Source organism: Myotis nattereri, assembly GCF_964212035.1.
Source record: "Myotis nattereri genome assembly, chromosome: 18".
NCBI classification, from domain to species: domain Eukaryota; kingdom Metazoa; phylum Chordata; class Mammalia; order Chiroptera; family Vespertilionidae; genus Myotis; species Myotis nattereri.
In genome coordinates, this window is record NC_138093.1 from 32359591 (window position 1) to 32385926 (window position 26336).

At 41.4% G+C, this 26336-nt stretch overlaps 1 protein-coding gene across 6 annotated transcripts in view; it reads right to left on the reverse strand.

Moving 5' to 3' along the window:
* LOC308534316 (membrane cofactor protein-like) overlaps positions 1-26021 on the reverse strand; it is a 60037-nt gene extending 34016 nt beyond the window's left edge. For 5 of the 6 annotated variants that reach the window (XR_013997187.1, XR_013997188.1, XR_013997189.1 and 2 more), the window contains exons 1-10: positions 25737-26021; positions 23985-24179; positions 23613-23706; positions 19774-19865; positions 19017-19214; positions 14320-14502; positions 13937-13975; positions 9678-9719; positions 8232-8267; positions 6874-6931 (exon numbers count right to left, since the gene is read on the reverse strand). Coding sequence is in view for 2 of the 6 variants with exons in the window: in XM_081112784.1 (XP_080968910.1) it covers positions 6903-6931; positions 8232-8267; positions 9678-9719; positions 13937-13975; positions 14320-14502; positions 19017-19214; positions 19774-19865; positions 23613-23706; positions 23985-24179; positions 25737-25848 (1020 nt within the window). In the remaining 4 variants the exon portion in view is untranslated. Of the gene's footprint in view, positions 1-6621; positions 6932-8231; positions 8268-9677; positions 9720-13936; positions 13976-14319; positions 14503-19016; positions 19215-19773; positions 19866-23612; positions 23707-23984; positions 24180-25736 lie in introns of those variants that run through there. The other variant, XM_081112783.1, reaches the window with a different exon arrangement.
* Between the last annotated feature and the right edge of the window lie 315 nt (positions 26022-26336).

The window sequence follows — 26336 nt, forward strand, 5'->3', positions numbered from 1 at the left end:
TCAGACCCAAAATGGGCTACAGGGAATGTGGTTGAGAACACACTGCAGCCATCTTGCAGGTGGGCCAAAGCACCCAGAGAGAGCTCCCACTTGCTGTATCAAGGTGGAGGGCAATGGAGTTTAACTGCATCTCCTCTCAAAGATTTCTTGCAGATTCAGGAGAGCCCCTGTGGTTTCCCATTTCTCTATTTGGTCTCCTCCTTTTGTTTGTTCTTCAGAAGCTGTTCAATGAGCCCTCAGCTCTCTACATAGGTGCATATTTTGATGTGCGTGTAGAAAGAGGCGAGTTTAGCATCCATAGACGAAGGACATCCTGTATCTCCTCACTATTTTGTACTTTGGCATGAAGTCTGTAGAAGGGCAACTGTGCTCCCAAATCATCATAAATACAAGTTTACATCAAATCCATTTGTGCAAATTTAAACAGCATTTCGGATTATTGGTGCATGGTGTTCTATTTCCAGAGTTATCCCTACAAGTGGGGAAGAAACTATATGCATTTTATAGTTCTGAAAAGGGGTTTCTAAGGCAACCACAACCAATTTGCAGGAAATGGGGGGCACAAAGACTATGAACATTAAACAGCGCAAAAAATATAAAATAAACTTTTAATTTTCAAAAAAGAAAGCAAGGCAAAACTAAGTATTATACCAAATACCTTTAAGAAATCTTTAGGAGTCTTTAGAAATCTAATTATCTTAAGCAAGAGAAAATTTTGCCTATAAACTTTAGTGTATTTCCTCAAATTGAAAATATATTGGCACATCACTAATAGTCTTCACACTGGTTACTCGAACTGTAGTCCAGGTCCAGCATCATCATCACGTAGGGCTCATCAGAAATGGAATCTCAGATCAGTTATGGTACTGAACATTGAATCTGGGGATACTTACTCAGTTTTAAAAGAGCCATTAATTGATAGCTAGAGTGTTGGATTCAAACTTGTTTAAGAAACTTTAAGTATTCTGATGCAATAATGTTTTAAACAAAGAAGTAAGGGACACAATGCTATATTGTTTTGCTTTCCTTAGGAGTTATTTCTACATGAACCTTTTAGAATTGTACAAGTATTTCCTACTCAGACTGATGTGTATAGACAATTTAAAAAATACTACTGCAAGAGAAACCGCATCTGCATAGCATGTGTTCTAAAAATATAAGACTGAAGATTCAAATGAAAGCATTGTAGGTACTTAAAAAAATCCAATAATAAAAAAGAAGTTTGAGTTCTTCATGAGTGTAGAATTTACTTTTATTACATAGATGAAACCCAAAGATTAACAGAAAAGAAAAATATATCATAAAACCATGTGTACCCAAAGTCTTAATATTACTGGTTTGAGACCTGGCCGGGTGGCTCAGTTGGTTGGAGCATCGTTCTGTACATCAAAAGGTTGTGGGTTTGATTTCCAGATCTGAGAGACTGCACCACTGGGTCCCTTAAAACACGTACTACATGGGACTACCCCCCAAAATCTGGGATGCATAGCAGTTTGATCTAAGACAGAAACAAATGTAATGAGACAGCAAAAATGGGGAGACAAATAAACAATCCCCAAAAGAAAGAAAAGGAGTAATTGCCAGAAAAGAAACTAAATGAAATGAAGGCAAGTAATTTGTCAGAGAGAGAATTCAGAATAATAGTTATAAGAATGCTCAAATGTCTGGACAACAAATACACGCAACTCAATGAGAATTATAAGGAGCTGAATGAGAAATTAATCAATAGGAGTAAAAATCAAGAAAAAATGAAGAATGACATAGCGGCAATAAAGAACACAACAGAAGGTTTCAACAGAGGAGTAGGAGAAAGAGGACCGAATCAGTGAGTTAGAAGACAAGGTAGACAAAGGAGCCAAGCAGGGCAACAAGTAGAAAAAAACCCTTGAAAAGCAGGAGAGTCGAAGGGAGCTTTGGGACAACATGAAATGAAACAACATCCACACAGTATGGGTGCCAGAAGGACACGAAGCTAAGCAAGGATTAGAAAACCTGTTTGAAGAAATAATGACAGAAAACTTCCCTGACTTGGGAAGAAAAAAGTCACACAAGTTCAAAAAGCACAGAGTCCCAGTCCAGATGAACCCAAAAGACACATCAATTAAATTGGCCAACATAAAAGACAAAGAAAGGATGTAAAGGCTCAAGAGAGAGACAAAGTCACCTACAAGAGACCTCCCATTAGACTATCAACTGATTTCTCAACAGAAACACATCAGGCCAGAAGAGAATGGAATGAAGTATACAAAGTGATGCAAAGCAAGGGACTGAAACCAAGAATAATCTATCCAGCAAAGCTATCATTAAAAATTGAAGGTGAAATCAGGAACTGTGCAGACAAAAAAAGGCTAGGGGAGTTTATTACCACCGAGCCAGCAATGCAAGAAATGCTAAAGAGACTGTTGTAAAAAGGAGAAATAGAAAGGGGAGAAGGAACACAGGCAAAAAGAATAAAAATAGCAACAAACAACTACCTATAACCTTAAAGGTAAATGGATTAAATGCTCCAATCAAAAGACACAGGGTAGCTAAATGGATAAGAAAACATGACCCATGTCTATGCTATCTACAAGAGACTCACCTTAGAACAGAGGACTCACACAGACTGAAAGTGAAGGGCTGGAAAAAAAATTCTTCAGCCAAATGGAAATGAGAAAAAAGCTGGGGTAGTATAATTATATCTGACAAAATAGACTTCAAAGTGAAGGCCATAACAAGAGATACTGAAGCCTACTTCATAATACTAAAGGGATCGATAAAATAAGAAGATATAACTCTGGTAAACATATATGCACCTAACACATGAGCATCCGAATGCAAAAAAAAAAAAAAATTCTAGAAGATATCAAGGGAGAGATCAACAGCAATACAATCATAGTAGGGGCCTTTAATACCCCATTGACATCATTGGATAACTCTTCTAAACAAAAAATCAACAATAGTGCCTAAATGGCTCAATAGATCAGATGTAACTAATTGACACCTTCAGAACATTTCACCCCAAAGCTATGGAATATACATTCTCCTCAAGTGCATGTGGGACATTTTCAAAGATAGAGGACATGTTAGGGCACAGACTTATGTCTCTACAAATTCCAGAAGACTGAAATCATATTAAGCATTCTCTGACATCACAATAGCATAAAATTCAAAATCAACTAAAATAAAAACACTAAAAAACAATCAAACATGGAGGCTAAATAGCATGCTATTAAACAATGAATGGGTTACCAAAGAGATCAAAGAAGAAATAAAAAACATCCCAGAAATAAATGACAATGAAAACACAACAATCCAAAATCTATGGGACACAATAAAAGCAATCCTGAGAGGGAAGTTCATAGCACTATAGCCTTACCTCAAAAAAACAACAAAGACTTGTAATAAGTTATCTAACCCTACAACTTAAAGAATTACAAAGATAGCAACAAGAAACACCCAGAACAAGTAGAAGAAGGGATTATAAAATCAGAATAAAAGTAAGTGGCATAGACACCAAAAAAACAATACAAAACATCAGTAAAACCAAGAGCTGATTCTTTGAAAGGACAAACGAAACTGATGAACCCTGTGACAGACTAACCAAGAAACAAAGAGAGAGGACCCAAATAAACAAAATCAGAAACAAGAGGTTAAGTAACAACGGACCCCACAGAGATACAAAGGATCTTAAAAAATGAATGAACAACTGTATTCCAACAAACTGGACATCCTTGACCAAATGGACATATTCCTAGAAAAATACGATCATCCAAAACTCAATCAGGAAGAATCAGAAAACCTGAATTTTCCAATAACTACTGATGAAATTTAAGCAGTAATGAACACCCAGCAAACAAAAGCCCTGGTCCAGATAGCTTCACAGAGGAGTTTTACCAAACATTTAAAGAACTAAAACCTATCCTCCTCAAACTATACCAAAAAATTCAAGCGGAAGGGACACTTCCAAGCTCTTTCTATGAGGCCAGCATTACCCTAATCCCCAAACCAGATAAAGACACTACAAAGAAAGAGAATTATAGGCCAATATCCTTGATGAACATAAATACTAAAATCCTCAACAAAATTCTAGCAAGTTGGACCCAGCAATACATTAGAAAGATCAAACACCATAACCAAGTTGGATTTACTCCAGGGATGGAAGACTGGTACAATATGCACAAATCAATAAATGTGATGCATTACATAAACAAACTGAAAGATAAAAACCACACGATCATACCAATTGATACAAAGTATTCAACAAAACTCAACACCCATTTTTTATAAAAACTCTCAGTGAAATGGGAATAGAGTGATAAGACCTTAACATAATAAAAGCCTTATATGTCAAACCTACAGCCAACATCATACTCAATGGGCAAAAACTAAAACCATTTCTCCTAAGAACAGGAACAAGACAGGGATGCCCATTCTCACCATCCTGTTCAACATAGTACTGGAAGTGCTAGCCATAGTGATCAGACAAGAAGAAGAAATAAAAGGTATCCAAATTGGAAAGGAGGAAGTAAAACTGTCATTATTTGCAGATGACTTCACATTGTACATAGAAAACCCTTAAGATTCTATCAAAAAACTACTCGATTGAATAAATGAATTTGGCAACGTAGCAGGATATAAAATTAATACCCATAAATTCATGGCATTTTTATACACTAACTAGAGGCCCAATGCATGAAGATTTGTGCAAGAATAGTCCTTCCTTCCCCTGGCTGCTGGCACCACCTTTGTTCTGGCCGGAGCCACCTTTCCACCTTCGCTCCATCCCGGAGCCGCTGCCTTCCACCTTTGTGCACTACGCAGAGGCCCGGAGTGGCCAGGGAAGGGTGGAACACCCATGGCAACGATGCAAGCATCCCGGCCTGGCTGCCACCATCTTCGTCATATCAATCTGCATATTCCCTCCTTATTGGCTTTGGGTGCCACCATCTTTGTTGTGAAGTGATGGTCAATTTGCATATTCTATCTTTATTAGATAGGATAATGAACTCTCAGAAAGAGAAACTAAAGAAAAAAATCCCATTTACCATTGCAACAAAAAAAATTAAGATACTTAAGAATAAACTTAACCAAGGAGGTAAAAGACCCGTACTCCAAAAACTACAGGACATTGAAAAAAGAGGTAGAGTAAGATATACACAAGTGGAAGAATATACCATCTTCATGGATTGGTAGAATCAACATCATTAAAATGGCCAGACTACCATTTATAGATTCAAAACAATTTATAGATTCAATGCAATTCCTATTAAAATACCAATGGCATATTTCACAGACCTAGAACAAATATTCCAAAAATTTATATGGGATAAGAAAAAGACCCCAGATAGCCACAGCAATCTTGAGAAAGAAGAACAAAGTTGGAGGGACCACAATACCAGATGTCAAGTTATACTACAAAGCCACTATATTCAAAACAGCCTGATACTGGCACAAGAACAGGCATATAGACCAATGGAAAAGAACAGAGAACCCAGAAATTGACACAAGCCATTATGCTCAATTAATATTTGACAAAGAAGCAAGAGCATACAATACAGTCAAAACAGTCTCTTCAATAAATGGTGCTGGGAAAATTGGGCAGATACATGCAAAAAAAAAAAAAACTAGACCACCACTTATATCATACACAAAACTTATCTCAAAATGGATAAAAAACTTAAATATCAGTCGTGAAAGCACAAAAAATCCTAGAAGAAACCATAAGCGGGAGAATCTCAGACATCTCTCATGGCAATATGTTTACGGATACATGATAATGGAAGCTAAGGACAATGGAAACTAAGGAGAAACTAAGCAAATGGGACTACATCAAAATAAAAAGCTTTTGCACAGCAAAATAAACCATCAACAAAATAACAAGAGAGACCACTGCATGGGTAAATATTTTTGCCAATGATACATCCAATAAGGGGTTAACCGCCAAAATTTATAGGGAATTCATACAACTTAACAAAAGAAAAATTAAGCCAAGTAAAAAATGGGCAAAGGACCTAAACAGATAGTTCTCCAAAGTGGACATACAGAAGGGAAAATGGCATATGAAAAAATGCTCAAAGTCACTAATCATCTGAGAGATGCAAATCAAAACAACAATAAGGTAGTACCTCACACCTGTCAAAATGGCTATCATCAACATATCAACAAGCAACAAGTGTTGGTGAGGACGTGGAGAAAAAGGTACTCTCATGCACTGCTGGTGGGAATGCGGACTGGTACAGCCTCTGTGGAAAACAATATAAAGTTTCCTCAAAAAATTAAAAATGGAACTCCCATTTGACCCAGTGATCCCACTTCTAGGAATATAGCCTAAGAAATCAGAGACACTCATCAGAAATAATATACGCAATGCTGAACTGATAAACAAAAATAAACCCAGAGACATAGAAGCATTGAACAGACTGTCAAACCTCAGAGAGAAGGCAGGGGAAGGGTGTGGGGGGTGAGGAAGAGATCAATGAATGAACTCATATGCGTATACGCATACGCATGGTGAAAATACCCATGGCCACAGACAATAGGGTGGTGAAGGCTGGCAGTGGGGGGCAGGAGCGGGATGGGAGGGATCAATGGGGGGAAAAGGGAGACATATGCAAAACTTTCAACAATAAAGATTAAAATAAAATTAAAATAAAATTTTTTTAATTTTCCTTATAGACATATAGCTGAAGCAGCTCTACACAGATTTCTCTTGTTACAATGATAGTATAATTCGCTATAAATATTTTTAGTAAAGAAATGCAATTCTGATGGCACAGTCATGTAGGCACATTGAAAAAAAATGCATGAAATACAGAGTGTAAACACAAGCTGCACAAAAGTACGTCAAGAGGGAGAGGCACCAATATGTTCAAGAAACGTGCTTTAAGTTACCCTTTCCTCTTCTTGTGTCGATACAGGACTCAGATGGCAATAAGTTCCAGGAAAGCACCTACAATAAACCAAAGAACAAGTGAAATGTAACTGAAAACTAATCACCAAGATTCAAAATCTGGCAGGAAAAATTAATGTTCAGTGGGCAGAAAATGCTATTTTATTTAAGCACATTGCTCTGGCTATACATTCATATTCTTTCTGGACTCTTCACTATCTAAGGGCAAATCTCTGGAATTACTCAGTCCACAGCAAGCAGAGAAGAGTCCTTTCCTAATTTACAAAGATACCCAAAGCATATTTGGGATGCAAACTCATATGATTAATCATCTTGAAAAAACATGTATTATTTAGGATTTGTTACTAAGTGGACATGTCCTACACTATATAATAAGAGCCTAATATGCAAATTGTCCCCTTAGGCAGTTGTTCAACTGGGAGTTCAATCGGGCGTTCGACTGCTTGTTATGATGTATGCTAACCACCAGGGGGCGGAGCAGAACATGGCAGGCATCAGTGATGTGGTGCTGGCAGCGGGTGACAGTGGAGGCGCTGCTGACCCCAATGGGCCCCGACGACAGTGGGACCGTAGGAATGGGCGTAGCCACCACCCGGCTCCCAGGTGCTGAGGGAGCTGGGGGGGGGGGAGGGAGGGCGGGGGCCCTGGCCCTGATTGATCACTCTTTAGGCAGAATGGTGAAGGTGAAGGGGTGGTGCCAGGCCGAGGCAGGGTGTCAGGCGGGGCTCTGGAGCTGGGAGGCTGGGATGCAAGCTTGGGCCCGATCCCCACAGGCCACCCCGAGGGACCCCACCTGTGCATGAATTTGTGCACCAAGTCTCTAGTCTATATATAAAAGCCTAATATGCTAAGTGTCCCTCTAACCGTGCATTCGACCAGTCACTATGACCCGCACTGACCACCAGGGGGCTGATGTTCCAACCGGTAGGTTAGCTTGCTTCTGGGGTCCAGCCAATCGGGACTGCGCAAGATGGGCTGGACATACCCTGCAGCCTTCCCGCAGTCCCTCCTCAGCCCCATTCATGCACAGTGGGGTCCTCAGCCTGGCCTGTGCCCTCTTGCAATCCAGGACCCCTCGGGGATGTCAGAGAGCTGGTTTCAGCCTAATCCCTGCAGGCCAGGCCAAGGACTCCTCTGGTGCACAAATCTGTGTACCGGGCCTCTAGTAGAATATAAAGAATATATAATCAGCAACACAAGGCAGTGTATCATATAAAAGGTGAGGTGTTTCTAGACTGGTTTACTTAATTTCAAGCATAAAAACTGTAGAAACTGAAAAACCGTTATGCTCTTCACATTAGTATTTTGATTTAAGTGGGATCCAAGTTGGGACACTTACCAACAACTAAAACAATCGCAACAATGACTCCTGCACCTGAGAAAAATAAAACCAGTTTGAAGATAACTGAGCACATGTGGGTCTCCAGGTGGCAATTACATTTTAGTTAACCAAATCCTCTATAAACTACAGCAAAAAAAAAAAATGTTTATCAGTCTAGTTTAGTGTGACAGTGCATCCAGCTCATTTGATCACAGAGCCTCTCTCATACGATTCCAGGCTTAGGGCCCAATACTGTTTTGTGTTGTAGCTACAGCACTAAGTTATTAGTAAATATTATTAGAACAATTAGAATTCACTAGATTAGTGGGAAAATCATTTTAAAAATGTATTATTCCATCTTAGTTGATACAGTTCAGTATTCAGTCTATCATTTCTTATGACTTTATTATGAAATTATATTTTTTCACCAACAGTGGTGGGTCTGTGGAATAAGTCATAATAAAGTTCTTTAATTTATTACAGAAATGTAGTAGTTGAATCTTCACAAATAATACATTATCTTATCATCAATTCTTCCTCATGCACGCCCACCTTCAAATTAAGACATACCAAGGAGATTCTAAGAATGCAAAAGAAACACCAGGGCACATGGATAAAATTATGCTTAGAAACTTAAACAAGTATTTTTTACTATCAAGAAAGCAATAAATATTTCTACAAAATCTTAATTTATCTTAATTAAATTTCTATGAAACAAAGCATAGAAATATACAATGTCTTATTACCTCTGCTCTTTTTACTTCATAAGAAAAATTGTCAAGTGTTTAATGAATGAAGATCACTTTGAATTTACTGGTGCAATGACAGTTTGACCACAGAGAGAAAATTTAATGACCCTAAGGTGCATTTTATAGAGACCAACCTTAAAATTTTTCTTCATTTAGTCATCAAAAATACTTGTATTTCATTTAAATGACACAACTACGCTTATAATTTTCTTGAACACATATTGTGTGAACTACGTGAGCGTACATAAAGTGTGATACACCAGCTTCTTATTAAAAAAAAAAAGTAAACCAAATTATAATTACATTTAGTCTTGTGTATATAAGGTATGAATAGAAAGAAAACTTACCTACCAACTGTCATCACAAAAGCAGTGTTACATGAAAAGCAAGTTACATTCTACAAATTTTAACCTACAACTAAAAATAGCAGTTGAGAAAATTACTTCACCTTACAAGGAATCTTAATTTGTGGCACCTCTTAAAAGCTGTATTATCTATATGAGTCTATACATACTACAGTTTATATTTGCCATGGTATCTACACTATTAAAATTAAAAAATTTTAATTCTCCCCATTTGTGACAGATTATACCTTCTCAAACTACAGATAATTGAAATATATTTCCATGTAGGACTTTAAAGTTTCATACAGCAGAGCATTACTAACTAAAAGAATACCTAATAATGAAGAGAAATAAATAAAATAAAATAATACCTGATGTATTAGATGGTGTTTTATCACTGGGAGTGGGGCGTCCTAGAAAAAAGAAAAAAAAAGGAAATAAGTAAAAAGAGAAAGAAGACAATAATAAAGATTAAGACCTCTAAATTATAGTTTAGAATTTTTATCTTTGAATGAATACTCTTATCTTATTTTCTTCATATAAATTATCTTAATGTTCCTATTTCAAAGTAGTATTATAAAATATTATAAATTGACTAGAGGCCAGGTGCACGGATTCATGTACATTGAAAGGAAATTATTTAGAAGGTGACTGGCATATGACTGAGATTTTGCTGCCTGTGGATTCCTCTAATATTTTTATGGTTTCCCACCTTACATTTAAGTCCTTTATACATTTTGAGTTTATTTTTGTGTATGGTGTGAGTTGGTAGTCTAGTTTCATATTTTTTTGCATGTAACTGCCCAATTTTCCCAACTCCATTTATTGAAGAGACTGTCTGGACTCCATTGTATGCTCTTGCCTCCTTTGTCAAATATTAATGGAGTATAGTCGTTTGGGTCTATTTCTGGGCTCTCTATTCTATTCCATTGGTCTATATGTCTGTTTTTGTGCCAGTAACGGGTAGTTTTGAGAACAATGGCTTTGTGATACAGCTTGATATCTGGTACTGAAATCACTCCTAACTTTGTTGTTCTTTCTCAGGATTGCTGCAGCTATTCGGGGTCTTTTTTTATTCCAGATGAATTTTTGGACAGTTCGTACTAGGTCTGTGAAATATGCCGTTGGAATCCACAGGGAGCAAAATATCAGAGATATGCTGAAGTAATATCTTCACCGATACAGCTCCTAGGGCAATGGAAACTAAAGAGAAAGTAAACAGATGGGACTACATCAAAATAAAAAGCTTTTTTACAACAAAAGAAACCATCAACAAAACAACAAGAAAGCCCACTACATGGGAGAACATATTTACCAACGTTATCACTGATAAGGGTTTAATCTCCAACATTTATAGGGAACTCATACAACTTAACAAAAGGAAGATAAACAACCCAATCAAAAAATGGGCAACGGACCTAAATAGATACTTTTCAAAAGAGGACATAAGGAAGGCCAAGAGACATATGAAAACATGCTCAAAGTCACAATCATCCGAGACATGCAAATCAAAACGACATGAGGTACTATCTCACACCTGTCAGAATGGCTATCATCAACAGATCAACAAACGTCAAGTGCTGGAGAGGATGTGGAGATAAAGGAGCCCTCGTGCACTGCTGGTGGGAATGCAAACTGGTGCAGCCACTGTGGAGAACAGTATGGAGTTTCCTCAAAAAACTAAAAATGGAACTCCCATTTGACCCAGTGATCCCACTTCTAGGAATATATCCCAAGAAACTAGAAACACCAACCAGAAAGGATATATGCACCCCTATGTTCATAGCAGCACCATTTACCATAGCCAAGATTTGGAAACAACCTAAGTGCCCATCAGCAGATGAGTGGATTAAAAACCTGTGGTACATCTACACAATGGAATACTATGCTGCTATAAAAAAGAAGGAGTTCTTACTATTTGCAACAGCATGGATGGAACTGGAGAGCATTATGCTAAGTGAAATAAGACAATCAGAGAAAGATAAATATCACATGATCTCACTCATTTGTGGAATATAATGGACAACAGAAACTGATGAACAAAAACAGATCCAGAGATAGAGAAGCATCGATCAGACCATCAAACCTCAGAGGGAAGGTAGGGGAGGGTGAGGGTAAGGTGGAGAGATCAACCAAAGGACTTGTATGCATGCACATAAACCTAACCAATGGACAGAGCACAAGGAGGGGTGAGGGCATGGGGGGAGTGGTAATGGGGGGATAAGGACACATTTTTAATACCTTAAAAAAAAATGAAGGTGGCTGGTGGGGCAAGATGAGCCAGACATGCCCTGGAGCCAACCTCCCATGGTCCCTCCCCAGCTGGCGTCACCTGGGTAGCACCGAGGCTCAAAGGGCATTTGCAGAGTGAGCGGGGCCCCTTGGCCTGGCCTCCGCCCTTTTGCAATTGGGACCCCTTAGGCGATGTCAGAAAGCCGACTTTGGCCTGATCCCACAGGCCAGGCCAAGGGACCCCACTGGCGCATGAATTCATGCAGCGGACCTCTAGTCCTATATAATCCTATATAACAAAGAGCTAATATGCTAATTAGACCGGATGGCGGAACGACCTTCCTGAACAACCAGTGGGTGGGTGGGGGGCAGGTCCAGCAAGCCTGCGCTGCCAGGCCAGCCATGGCAGTCGCGGGACCCCCCATTCTGCAGAGGCGGTGGAGAGGCAGTGGAACGGTCCCGGAGCCTCCGCAGAGGTGGGACGAGGCTCCACGGTGCCTTCCGCAGAGGTGGCAGCACAGGCCTAGCGCCTCCACAGAGGCTGGATGGCGCACAACCACGGTGTCTCAACCTCCCACAGCCCCTTCCCTGGCTGGACTGGCCCCGTCAACCAGAGGGTGGGGGGCGGGGCCAGCACTAAGGAGCAGTGAGCCCAGCTTCTAGTTGAGCTGTGCTCCCCCCAACACCCCCGCTAAGCCAGAAGCTGGGCTCACAGCACAGTGGTGGTGGCGGGAGCTTCTCCCACCTCCGCAGCAGGTGGGCGGTAAGGAGCAAGGGATCCTGGACTGCAAGAGCCCTGGATTGAAAGAAGGATATCTCAGTGGCGGCTTAGGCAGACATCCCTGAGGGGTCCCGAACTGTGAGAGGGCGTAGGCCGGGCTGAGAGACCCCCCCAACCCCACTGCATGGATTTCCTGCACCAGGCCTCTAATCCTGTATAATAAAACCCTAATATGCAAATCGACCAAACGGTGGAACGATCAGCGGAACAACCAGTCGCTTTGACACACACTGACCACCAGGGGGCATACACTCAATGCAGGAGCTGTCCCCTGGTGGTCAGTGCGCTCCCCCAGGGGGAGTGCCACAAAGCAAGAAGCTGGGCTCACGGCTATGCATGTAGCGGTGTTGGGGGGAGCCTCTCCCGCCTCCGCTGCAGGTGGGTGGTAAAGAGCAAGGGGTCCTGGACTGTGAAAGTCCGGACAGCAAGAGGGATGTCTGACTGCCAGCAGGTGGACATCCCTGAGGGGTCCCGGACTGTGAGAGGGCACAAGCTGGGCTGAAGGACTACCCCCACCCCAGTGCATGAATTTCGTGCACCGTGCCTCTTGTATAGAATGAGTATTTCAGATGTACCAACAATTTAAATGCAAAAATGTGCCCTAGCCAGTTTGGCTTAGTGGATAGAGTGCTGGCCTGCAGACTGAAGAGTCCCGGGTTCGATTCCGGTCAAGGGCACGTGCCTGAGTTGTGGGCTCCATTCCCAATGGAGGGTTTGCAGGAGGCAGCCAATCAATGATTCCCTCTCATCATTGATGTTTCTATCTCTCTCTCCATCTTCCTTCCCCTCTGAAATCAATAAAAATATATTTTTAAAAAAATGCAAAAATGCAACCAGAACACAAGGTTGAAACGTTTATGTAACTGAAGTGTGGGGTAGACCTAAAGCTTTTATAAAAAGACACAACACTCATAGCCAGCCATTAGGGAAGTGATGGATATAGCTAGCAACCTATAAATGTAAAGCTTCTGCACAATCAATGACCATTGCAAGAGTAAAATATGGCATATATTAAAGTCATCATTAGAAGGATGGGAATAAATCTAAATACAAACCCAAATCTAAGATGGTACATGTAAAAAGTTTTAGGGAAACATGAACAGCATGATGCTGTTCTGAAGATAAAGAAAAATTGACAAAATATGTAGATCTACATATATAGGACATTAATGTATAGAAACTGTAACAATGGACTAGAGTAAGAGGAGATTCTTTACTCTGTAATATTTGAAATTCTAAAATTTATATTCATATACAACTACTTATGTAATTGAAAGTTCTATAAAGCTATCTATACCCAATAGTATAAAATTCTTAAAAGGACACTGACTGGTAAAAATAACGAAGGGGGGGGGGGGCGGGGGGGGGGGGGAGGGAACCTAGAAAACAATGTTCACTTCAAGTAAAAGAGGCTTAAATTTATAATGAGTTCTGATAAATCAACACAAATAATTAAGAAACCTAACAGAACAAAGGACATAAATAAGTAAAGTAGACCAAAAAGCTTATCTGATAATTAAAGAAATGAAAATTAATACATGACTTCATTTTCCACCCATCATGTTATAAACTTCTTAACAGTAGAAGTAGGACAAAGAGTTTTTGAATCTGGACTACCTGGAACTGGAGCCTTGGTTGGTTGAACAGGCTTGCCATCTGCAAAAACAATTTTGATACCATTCATCAGCCTTAGGAATTATGGTCTTTTCATTCCTAACTTATTCAGATGAAAATACCCATGCTTCGATTTTCTTAAAGATGGCTGCTATACAGTTTTCCACATAAAGTCAAAGAAGAAAAATTTATAACTTGTGTGATATACATAATGTGCCAACCCTATGAAAATACACAAGTAACAAAAGCAGAATTCTTTCTGACTTTGACATGTGTCATGATAAGACATAAATACTAAAAGTGCTTCACTTCAATTACTCGGTCATTTATATTTCAAAGATATCAAATCTAAACAACAACAAAAAAGTAAAAGACACTCTTTGTACCTTTAAGACAGCGAGGAATCTCGGGTACCCAGGTATTATCAGCTTCACAGACAATTCTGCGGCTGCCTTGAAGGGAATAACCCTGGTTGCATTCAAACTCAACTTCTGCTTTGTAGTAGTATTTTTTCCCAAATCCTGACACAATAGTTCCACCAGGGAGTGATGGATATGGACATTTGACCACTGAAAAGTGAAGAAATTTCAGAATTAATGAAAAGCTGTTTTAGCCTGGGAGAGAAAACCGAGTGTAAGGTAGTCATTTCCACTGTGAACAAAGAGGCAAGGAATGGAAGGCAGGATGTTCATCTTCTTTTAAAAACTTTACTCCTGCATTTTAATTCCAGGTAAATAGATTTCACGCCATCCAACCATCTTCTCCCACCTAGAAGAGATGTCATTAGGTTTACTGGCTTTCCTACATTTCGCCCCATTATTGACAAGTTTTGAGAAAGGTCTGCCTCCCAGGGACAATTTCCTAGTAAGTTCAAACACAGCCTTTGGATGCTCTTTGGCCCTAGGGCTCTGTTACAATTTCACGCTGACACTGAGTCCAGTGCCCTGCTTCTGTACAAAGGCAGGAGAGGCTCTTGTGGTGAGAAAATGCTTCGGCTCAAATGTGAAAGCTGGAAAGCAGCTGGCTCTGCAGAGATGCAGAGAGAAGGTTCTCAGGGACTGACAACAGACAAGAACTGGGACGTTCACGACACAGAAAGGCCAAGGAGTCAGGGCAGTGTTTCCATACGGTTTGGATTCCAACCCAGGAACCAAAAACGACATTTTCCTTTGTAAACCAGTATGTAATCCTACAGGCCTGACATAAAGTAAAAAGTTAATACTTAGACTCTGGTATTTCCCATTGTACTCTACTTCTCAAGAACAAAAACCCTGGTGCTGACCTTCTAGATTGATTTCAGGATCCAGTAATGGGTCTGGCAGAATTTGCAAAAAAATAAAACACTGACTGGCAGTGAGTACAGAGAGCATCTTATGAGAATAAACTGGAAGTGAGCTCTTCCTCTTTGCATGTGGACCTGAATGTCCATCAGGTATCTTTTCCTTCAGCCAAGAGAACGTCCTTTAGCAATTCTTGTAGTGCGGGTAGGGTGGTGACAATTCCCTTAGCTTTAGTTTACCTTAAAAAGTTTTTATTTCACCTTCAGTTTTAAAAGATTTCTCCTTAAAAGATGAATGGATTAAGAAGTAGCAATTGGCAGTTACAAAATAGTCACGGGGATGTAAAGTACAGCATAGGGAACACAGCCAGTAACCCTATCCTATCTAATAAAAGTGTAATAAGCTAAGTGTCCGACCCCTAGGTCCATCATTCTGTCTACCGCTCAACCAGTTGCTAAGACGTGCACTGACCACCAGGGGGCAGACGCTCACACCTGTAGGTTAGTAATATTTTCCCTTGACAGAGATTTCTAGGTGTCCTGTTTTATTTTTCTGTCAGCAGTTTAGTAGATGTTATTGTCTTCTAGTTACAAGTTCCTTAAGAGAAGTCAGCTGTCTTCTGGGTGGGGCGAATGCAATATGTTGGTGTTGCCTTCCCCCTCTCACTGGCTACTTTTTGTTTGTTTTCAGAAGTTTTACCATGATTGGTTACTTCAGTGGGGGGTTCTTGGTAAAATTTCAAAATTTATTTACCCTGCTAGGGTCTCTGAATTTCCTGGACTTGTGGGGTGGTTGTTATGGATCAAATGTGGATAATTATTCAAATAATCACCTATACTGTTGTTTCTCCTCTCTCTCTGAACTCCAATGACATGCATACTTGACTCCTTGCTATTCTCCATGCATATTTGACTGCTAGCTGTTCCCCAGGTTATAAGTCTTTCTAGATATAATAAAAAATATTTCTTTCAAATCATCTGGTTGGTTTCAACTGTCCTCACTTCAAGTTCATTGATCTATTCCTTGTTGTGCTCAACTGATATTAATCACAGAAATTGTTTCTGTAAGTTAGAATTACTGGATATAACCTACATATGTTAAAATGCATCCTTATAAGTGCATAGCTGAATGAGGTTTGATCAACACAAATACTAACCATGTAATTATCACCACAGTAAAGACACAGAAAAGTTCCATTACCTCCAACATTCCCTCATGCCACTTTGTAATCGACTCTCCCTGTCCCCATCCCTCAACCACCTCCCACCAGCTAACCATTGATCTGTTTTCTATCCCTGTAATGCTTCTTTTCCAGAATGTCATAATGGGATCACAGCCTGAGTACAGCTTATTTCACCTAGAATAATGCATTTGAGATTCACTTCTGTACTTGCAAGATTAGATGCGCAATCCTTTATATTACGGAGCATTATCGCATTATATGGATGCACCATGGTTGTTTGGCCATTCACCAACTGAGAAAGATGGGCTGTTTCTAATGTGAGACGATTATGAGGCTGCTATAAATATTCTCATAATAGGGCTCTATGTGAACATTTACTTGGATTAATTTACTTGGATTGCTAAGTTGTACGGTGAGTGCATCTTTCACTTTATAACAAATCATCAAATGCTTTCTTAAATACACATACCACTTTGATTCTTAACTTTCAATGTATGAGAGATTTAATTACTCCATATCTTTGTAACGGTATGGTTTTTTCCCTTTTAGTTTTACCATTCTAATAGGTGTTTAGTTGTATATCATTGTGCTTTTAAATTACATTTCTGTGACTAATGCCATTGAGTAACTTTTCATGTACTTTTTTGCCACCCATACATCTTCTTTGGTGGAAAAGGTCTATTCAAACATTTTGCCCATTTTTAAAAAATTGGTTGTTTTCTTACTTGTTTTCAGAGATCTATATACATGTGCTTTGCAAATATCTTCTTCAAGTCTATCGCTCATATTTATATTGTAACTAGAGGCCTGGTGCGGGGGGTCCCTAGTCTAGCCTGTGCCCTCGAGTCCAGGACACCTTGGGGGATGTCCGACTGCTGGCTTAGGAGAAGCGGGCCTAAACCTGCAATCAGACACACTCCAAGGGGTCCTTAGCGCTGCTGCAGAGGCAAGAGAGGCTCTGACCACCACCGCTGTGCTCACCAGCTATGAGCCTGGCTTCTGGCTGAGCGGTGCTCCTGCTGTGCATTGAGCGTCTGCCCCCTGGTGGTCAGTGCGCATCATAGCAACCAGTCGTTCGGCTGTTTGGTCGATTTGCATATTAGCCTTTTATTATATAGGACTAGAGGCCCGGTGCACAAAAATTTGTGCACTCGGGTGGGTCCCTTCCCCTGGCTGCTGGCACCAGTTTTCCAACGGTGCCCGGAACCCAGACCTCCGCTCTTCGCCGGGAGAGGCCGTCGTGGCGGGCTTCGCTCTTCACTCGCCACGCCAGCCTTCGCTTGCTGCTCCTGCCCAGGGCCAACGGGCTTCGCTCCATTGCTTGGCACCTACATATGCAAATAAGCCACCATCTTTGTTGGCGGTTAATTTGCATATCACACTGATTAGCCAATGTGAAGTATAGTGAAGGTACGGTCAATTAGCATGTTTGTCTATTATTAGATTAGACTAGAGGCCTGGTGCACAAAAATTTGTGCACTCGGGGGTGCGGGGGGAGTCCCTTGGCCCAGCCTGTGCCCTCTCAGAGTCTGGGACCCCTCGGGGGATGTCCACCTGCTGGCTTAGGCCCGCTCCCTGGGGGACTGGGCCTAAGCTGGCAGTCAGACATCCCTCTGGCAGCCTGGGAGCCCTCAGGGGATATCCACTTGCCAGTGGGGAACAGGTCTAAGGTGCAGTCGGACATCCTTAGCGCTGCTGAGGAGGCAGGAGAGGCTCCCACCACCACCGCTGTACTGGCAGCCATCAGCCTGGCTTGTGGCTGAGCAGAGCTCCCCATGTGGGAGCGCAATGACCACGAGGGGGCAGCTCCTGCATTGAGTGTGTGCCCCCTGGTGGTCAGTGTGTGTCATAGTGACCAGTCATTCCCAGTCGTTCTGCTGTTCGGGTCAATTTGCATATTACCCTTTTATTATATAGGGTAGAGGCCTGGTGCATGGGTGGGGGCCAGCTAGTTTGCCCTGGAGGGTGTCTCGGATCATGGTGGGGGTCCTTCTGGGGTGCCTGGCCAGTCTGGGGAAGGGGCTGATGGCTGTTTGCAGGCTGGCCAAGCCCCCAGTGGGGACCCTCACCCCATGGGGGTGTGGCCAGCCTGGGTGAGGGGCTGAGGGCTTTTTTCAGGCTGGCCACACCCCCTTCAGGGTGGAGGTCTTTGATTGGGTGCCTGGCCATCCTGGGTGAAGGGGAGAGGGCCGTTTTCAGACTGGTCACACCCCCTTCAGGATTGGGATCCCTTCTGGGGTGCCTGGCCAGCCTGGGTGAGGGGCTGATGGCTGTTTTCATGCTGGCCACACCCCCCAGCAACCCAAGCTCCCAGTCTCTCCTTATTTTCTTTTCTTTTTTTTTCAGTGCCTCCTTGAGCAGAGGCCAGGGTGGGCTGGAAGCAGATATCTGGGATTTATTTATCTTCTATAATTGAAACTTTGTAGCCTTGAGCGAAGCCCAGGGCTGGCCAGGGCAGGTGGGAAGCTTGGCTTCCTCCATCGCCGGGGGCAACCCAAGCCTCCTGCTGGCTACAGTTCCAGAATAGCATATATAGCTATTCTGTTTACTTGTTAGTCAAGTATTTACAAAGTATTTCCATAGTATTTACAAATGAAAAAATAAATAAAAATGTCATTACCTTTACACTCAGGAGGGTCACTACTCCATTTGTTTGGCCCAGAACAAATCAGTCTGCTCTCTCCAACAAGTGAATATTCATCTGGCCCAATCGAAGGATTACAACGGTAAGTTACCATTTCATTATATTCAAATGTATCCTTGTGGCTATTGCTGAATGTTCCATGTTCTATTTGTGGAGGTGGTTGACACAAAATCACTTAAAAAGAGAAAAAAAGAGGACGAGAAAGGCAAAAGAAAAGATAAAAGATTAAGACAGCATTAGTAATGCCTTATGAATTGGTTCCATAAACTCATTAACATATGATTTCTACATTCTAGTTGAATATCCAATATCTATTTGAAACAGTTTCTATGAAAAAAAGTATGATCTTTTTCATCCTGAAGAGTGTGTAGTGCAATTTGCCAAATGTAAAAATGGTGTGTTAATGCATCAGCCCAAATCGAGGTCTATATTGAAGCCACATATTGATGAGTTTGCAAACATGTAAAATAATGCCACTATTTTCACGTTTTTGAAAATGTTGGTTTTCCTTAAAAGATATGTGCATATATTAGTATGTATTGTTCATACTGTTCTTAATAAATAATTATTTTTAAAATTGTTCAAGGTTAATTCCAATATAATAAAATAGCAATAGCCATAGCTCAACTGAAGAAAAGCTATGTGGGGTTCTTTTTAAATTTAAAAGGATAAAGTCAAATTAAGGCCAAAAGTTTGAGAACTGCTTGAAATTCTAAAGACAAAATATACTTACTTTCACACTGTGGAGGGTCACCACTCCAAGCCACATTATTCCCATCTCCAGCAAGTTCACAACGTAGAACTGGTGTTCCAACTAAGAAGTATCTAAATAAGAAAAAAACAGATTACTGTTGTGCAGTTTTTTTAACCATTAACACGATGCATATAATATCAAAGAAAAATTTTATATGGTTGTTTTTCTGCACTATAGTAGTCTGAGGGAAAAGTTTCGTAAATAGCCTATCATGAAAGTACCAACTAAATCTATAACTTAATGGAAGAGAGAGTTGCTGCATTTGAGCACACACTGACCTAGAGCAAACTATTACACATGTGCTTGTCGGTCTGGCCTCTCTGCTATCTGCAGCAGGCACATCAACATTCCCATGTGCCCGAGTTCATGCCATTCTGCCCAGGCAGGACAATGACTGCGTAGAGAGATCAGGCCCGAGAGCTTCCCTGCCTGCATTGGAGTCCAGCCCACAACTGACTTGCTCTTGGAGCTGGGCAAGTCCCTTTCTCTTTCTCAGGTTCCTCATCTATGAAAAGAGGATAATAGTATATACCTCCTGGGATTGCTGTGAGTAGATGAATTAGCATGTGGAACGTGCTGCCTCAGTTTCAAGTCTTATGAATACTCCTCAGGTCCTGGTTAGAATGGCTCCGTTAGTTGGAATGTCCTCCTGTACACCAAAAGGTGTGGTTTGATTCCTGGTCAGCACACACCCAGGTTTCGGGCCCAATCCAGTCTGGATGTGTAGAGGAGGCAACGAATTAAGGCTTCTCTCACAATTGATCTCTCTTTTTCTCTGGCACCTGGGACCTGGGCTTCTCTTGCAGCCCTGGCTTCATCTAGAAGGTCATCAGGAAAAACGTCTTGTCTAATTAGCATATTACCCTTTTATTATTACAGATTAGGAGAGGAGTTGGGGATGATGGTAAGGTAGGAAGCACCAAGAATCTCTCTTCCCACCCAAACAACAATTACAATGCTAAAATGTGCATGATGTAACTATTTTCCAACTCTGGTGTCCCTGAAAGGTTTGTAGTTTCTAAGGCAGGACTTGGACATGGAAATTGATTTAATATCAGTCACTTTCAGCTCTGAGCACAATGGCAGCTACCCATTCCACTCCCACAGCAGGCAGCTATGCATGTGCTCCTGGGGCAGCTTATCAACAGCCTGTAGGAAACAGGGAGTGAAAAAAGAACTCTGTCCTCACAAATACCAGGGATTTATGCACTTATTACTGACTGCTACTACTGATCACAAAGAAACACTAACTCCAAGACACCAAGTAGGCAGTCATTATTGTCACATGTCCCCCACTCTTGCAAGCCCATTTATTGCCTACTGAAGTGACTTCCAGATATTTAAGGATCCAGTGTCCTTTGCTCCCCTTTCAATTTTTGCTTTTTCCCCTTTCAGGAGACGGACATCAAATCTAGGACATGCACAGGTGGGGGAAATTAGGTGACTGTGCCTGTCCAGGTAAAGACTCCGAAAAGACCTGAGAAGACCTTCAGTTTACGTATCTGGCTGATCCTCAGACCCTACAACAATCAAAACACTAAAACGAGCTAAGAAAATAACAAGCCCTGGGAAGGAGAATTTGATTTCCAGAGTTACCTCATTATTAGAATTCAAGTGTCCAGTTCAAGAAAAGAATCACAAGGCATACAAAGAAATAGGAAAGTATGGTGCCTTCAAAGAAAAAAAAAAGATTAATAGAAATTATCGCTGAAAAAAAGACCTCATTCCAGATCAAATACACAAAGACTTTAAAATAACTGCTACCTGGATGCTCAAAGAACTAATGGAAGAACTAATGGAAGAAATTAATGGATAGGGCAGTGAAATTCAAGAAAAGAAAAAAAAGAATGTATAAGGAGAAGAAAAGGCCTCTTTTTCCTTGTAGTAACCTTGCATAAGCTATGAGAAGCATGTGGAGATTGCAGACTTCCCTATTCGAAGTGCCTCTCTATTCAAGCAGGCTTGAAAAGCAGGCTGCACCTCCCCCATTACCCCCTTCGCTGCTGTTTTAATGATTCCAGGGAAATTACATCAGAAAGTTTCTAGTTAGTAGAAGAGCTCTACTACCTACCTTTCATACCCAAGCTGCCCTTCTCCTGCCTTGAACCCTTTGTAACTTTCCCTGTAAGAAGGTTTTACAGGCTTGTGAAGATGCTAATAGACACCTCTGTAGGACATCTGTGGCTAAAGGACAAACAAGCCATAGCTCCTCAGGACAGCCTCCGGGATCTGGAAAACATCAAGGTGAAGTCCCCGATCCCCTTCCCTTCTTCATCCATTTGCCCCAGCTGCCATTTACTCCCTAATACGCTTACAGAAGAACAACCCCCCCACCTTGAGCCCCTTGTGCTGCCAAAAGGCACCTGGCCCTTTCCTCCCTTGGAAAATAAAATAAACTCCCTCTCTCTGCATCTATTCCTTCTCAGTTGTGAATTCTTTCACAGCCCATGTCCCTGGCCAAACCCTAACAGAATGAATACAATGTGAATATCAATTCAGAGATGGAAAACCTGAAAAGAAACCAAAAGGCAATTTTGGAATTGAAAAGTACACTAACTTAAATGAAAAAGGCGAAGAGATTAACCAAAGGTTATCTATTCATGCATATAAGCCTAACTAATGGACACAGGCACCACGGGGGTGAGGGCATGAGTGGGGGGGGGGGGGTAGGGGGAGCAATGGGGGAATAAGGACACATATGTAATACCTTAATCAATAAAGGAAAAAAAAAATGAAAAAGTCACTACAGGAATTAAAGGTAGTTTTTAGCAGACAGAAAAATGATTCAGTGAACCTGAAGAAAGGCCAATGGAAAGTATTGAGTCTGAAGAACGGAAAGAAAAAGGAATGAAGACAAGTGAAGAGAGCCTATGGGGCCTGTGGGAAACCGATAAGCAGATCACATACGCATTGTGGGACTCTCAGAAAGAGAAGGCAGAGAGGAGGGGCAAAGAAAATATGTGAAGAAACAATGGCTGAAAGTTTCCCAAATGTGATGGAAGACAGATACAAATATTCAAAAATCTCAACATTCTCTACGTAAAATGAACTCAAGAGATCCACACTGAGAAACATAACGACTGACCTTTCAAAAGCCAGTGACAGAATTTGAAAAGCTGTGAGAAGTGAATCATCAGGTACAAGGGATTCTAAATAAGAATATCAGCAGATTTCTCATCAGTCTTGGAGCCAGAGGGCAGTGACCTGATAGACTGAAAGTGATTTAAAAAACAGGGGTCGCCTTAGACCAGGGGTCCTGAAACTATGGCCCACGGGCCACATGCAAATACAAATATTGTATTTGTTCCCATTTTGTTTTTTTTACTTAAAAATAAGATATGTGCAGTGTGCATAGGAATTTGTTCATAGTTTTTTTTTTAAACTATAGTCCGGCTCTCCAATGGTCTGTGGGACAGTGAACTGGTTCCCTGTTTAAAAAGTTTGAGGACTCCTGCCTTAGACCATCGGAAAACACATATATAATTACATATTGTTTTTGTGATTAATCACTATACTTTAATTATGTTCAATTTGTAACCATGAAAATACATCCTGCATATCAGGTATTTACATTACGATTCATAACAGTAGCAACATTACAGTTATGAAGTAGCAACGAAACGAATTTTATGGTTGGGGGTCACCACAACATGAGGAACTGTATTAAAGGGTCGTGGCATTAGGAAGGTTGAGAACCACTGGGCTATAAGTACAACTTCTCACACACAAAGCAAAATTAAATCAACATTATGGGAATACTTAGAAGAGAAGCAAAACAAAAATAGAAGTAGTAACATTTACTTATTTCCTCTACTTACCCCTCATCACAAGAATAGTTAGCCTGTGAACCAAACTGAAAATTTCCTTCTACGCGGCCATGTAGGGACTCTGCTAGCTGTGGACATTGTCTTCCTGAAAGAAATTTTTAAAATTCGTTGTTTTATACAAACTCCAAAACAGATCTGAATCAAAACCAAAATTCCACATTGCTCTATTGTGAGAACAGTATTTTTCTTTCTATAACTATTAAAAGGCCAAACTTAAGATTCACATTTACCCAGACAACGAACAAGAAAAATACATGACTATCTAAAACCTACATCCACATGAGAAAACCATCATTGTAGTAGAATATGCCGTCTAAAATGTATGAAGATTAGAATTAAAAATAAAAAGTCTTGTGTACTTACTTGTACAGGCCTCCTGGAGAAGAGGTGCCCATGTGCCATCAGGCTGACAAACAGCAATGGTGGGACGAGCAAGAGGAACAATAAGCCTGTATCCTGGGCGACACTCATAGTCTACTGCGAACCCAGCACTTACAGGGGGCACAGGATTACCCTTGGCTTTCATAGATTCGTATCTTGGTATCTCACCACAGGCATCTGGGCATGAGAGAATAAGACATGAAAGTCAAGTATTTTCTCTTTTCCACCAGCCAAGGATTCTGGCCTGGCAGCCGGCAGGTCCTCGGTGAGTTTATGGTTTCTTAGGGAATAAGGTGAACATTCATTCAACAGTAAATTAAAGAGACAGCAGCATTAGCCTTGGTTTTCAATGTACTTATCAGTGTGCTTCCTTCCCCAGTTTTTCTCAGTTCATTTCACACTCACCTGTCCCCCAGCTCTAGGACAGGTGTGGGCAACCCCTGGCACGTGTGCCAAACATGGCACACCAGTAACTTTTGCTGGCACGCGAAATCCTCTCTTATAATCTTCCATTTACAATTTTTTTCTTAATATTGACTTTTTTATTTTTCTGATAAATTCAGTGTAGGTGCATCTTAGATAAATTAATAATTTTACATAACAAGTTATCTTAAAGATCATAGACATGGATTGACGAGAGAGGGGAAGAGCAATTTCAATAGTGTTGAAAATGAACTATTGAGGACTTGGAATGCCATTTCAGAAAATTTTTTCTGTTTAAAAAACTTTGCAACAGCATTACTCTCCATGTTTTCATCCACATACACTTGTGAATCTTTGTTCTCAGTGATGAATTTTGTTAAGTCTCATAATAGGAGTAGCCTGACGGATGAAAGTAGTAGCTCATGTATATCTCTGAAGGTCACAAAATATAAACCTGATGTAAAAATCTCTGTCATCAGTGATGCAGCAGCAAAAGTCCCACTGATAATATCAAACGGAGTCATAAAGTTTTCTGTCGGACTATCAGTGGACATGAATACATTAAAAAATAAATGTATTTTTCATCATCATATACTGTGTTTTTGTCGCTCGAATTAATTTTATTATTTCTTCAAGGTTCTTCACATACGTACACCTTAAGAGATATCAAGTAGGCGTAACATGTTCTCAAAAAATTAGGATTGGCACGCAGAAGAATTTGAGTCAGAGATTTTTTTGCTGGTTTTAGCACGCACTCAGAAAAAGGTTGCCCACCCCTGGTCTAGGACATCGTCTACAGTATGCAGCCCCAGATCAGGGTCCTGGCCCACAGTCTGAAACGCAAACTGATAGTGACCTGTCACCTCAGGCTCAGCCTCCTCTCAGGAGGCAAGTTCCTAGAGGTCAGGGTCCTTTGCTTTCTTTTCCCGCTACTCTCTGCACCCAGTGGGTGCTCAAGACATGCTATGGGCAGAGGTCATTATTATTTAAGTATTGGGATTTCACAGATAGAAATAATATGGACTAAACTAGTTCAAAATATAAGACTTCATATTAGCGAAGTGAGCATTTTTACGAGTGAACGCCATTTAAAATAAAATGGTATTACTTTGAAAAAAAGTCTGCTTTCTTAGCATTACTTTAACTACACAATTGACCCTTGAACAATGTGGCGTTCGGTTCAGGACCCCCCTCCCCCCCCCGTCCCCAGCTGAAAGTCCGCAGATGACTCCGAGTTCCCCAAAACTTGGCGGCCGGCTCCCCAACCCGCGGCAGCCCGCTCCCGGAGCGCACCCCTCCCCAGGCCCCTACCGGTGGGTGCGGGAAACCGGAGCGCTAGGGTCACCAACAGGATCCCAGCGGAGCTCCAAGAGGAGAAGGGACGGCGAGGAGGTGCCGCTCGCAGCCGGCGAGAAGCCGTCATTTTCGTGGAGGTGAGCAGGGGAAACGAAGGGCGTCGCCCCACCTGCAACCCTCAGACTTACAAAACCTAGCAACCCTCAGACTTACAACACACAGCAACCCTCAGACTTACAAAACACAGCAACCCTCAGACTTACAAAACACAGCAACCCTCAGACTTACAAAACCTGGACTGAGGAGCCACAGCTGGGCACGGCCTGGGCCACGCCCGAGCGGAAGTGACGCTTAGGCGGGCGGGCCAATCGCAGGCCGCTAGGCGGGGCCAAGGCCCTGGGCGGAGCCTTAGCCGCAGGGAAAGGGGCGTGGCCTGACTGCGCTCTAACCCAGGGGTCTGCTGGCAGCGGGGGCTCTGCCCGTGCCCCGCCGTCAGGCTGACCATTCTCCACCTGCGCAGGTTTGAGGGACATGCTGGTGCACTGCTTATAGGCTTATCGAGGTCTCCAATCAGAAATATGTTGGTCTATATGTTCACCTCGTTCTTTTATTTGT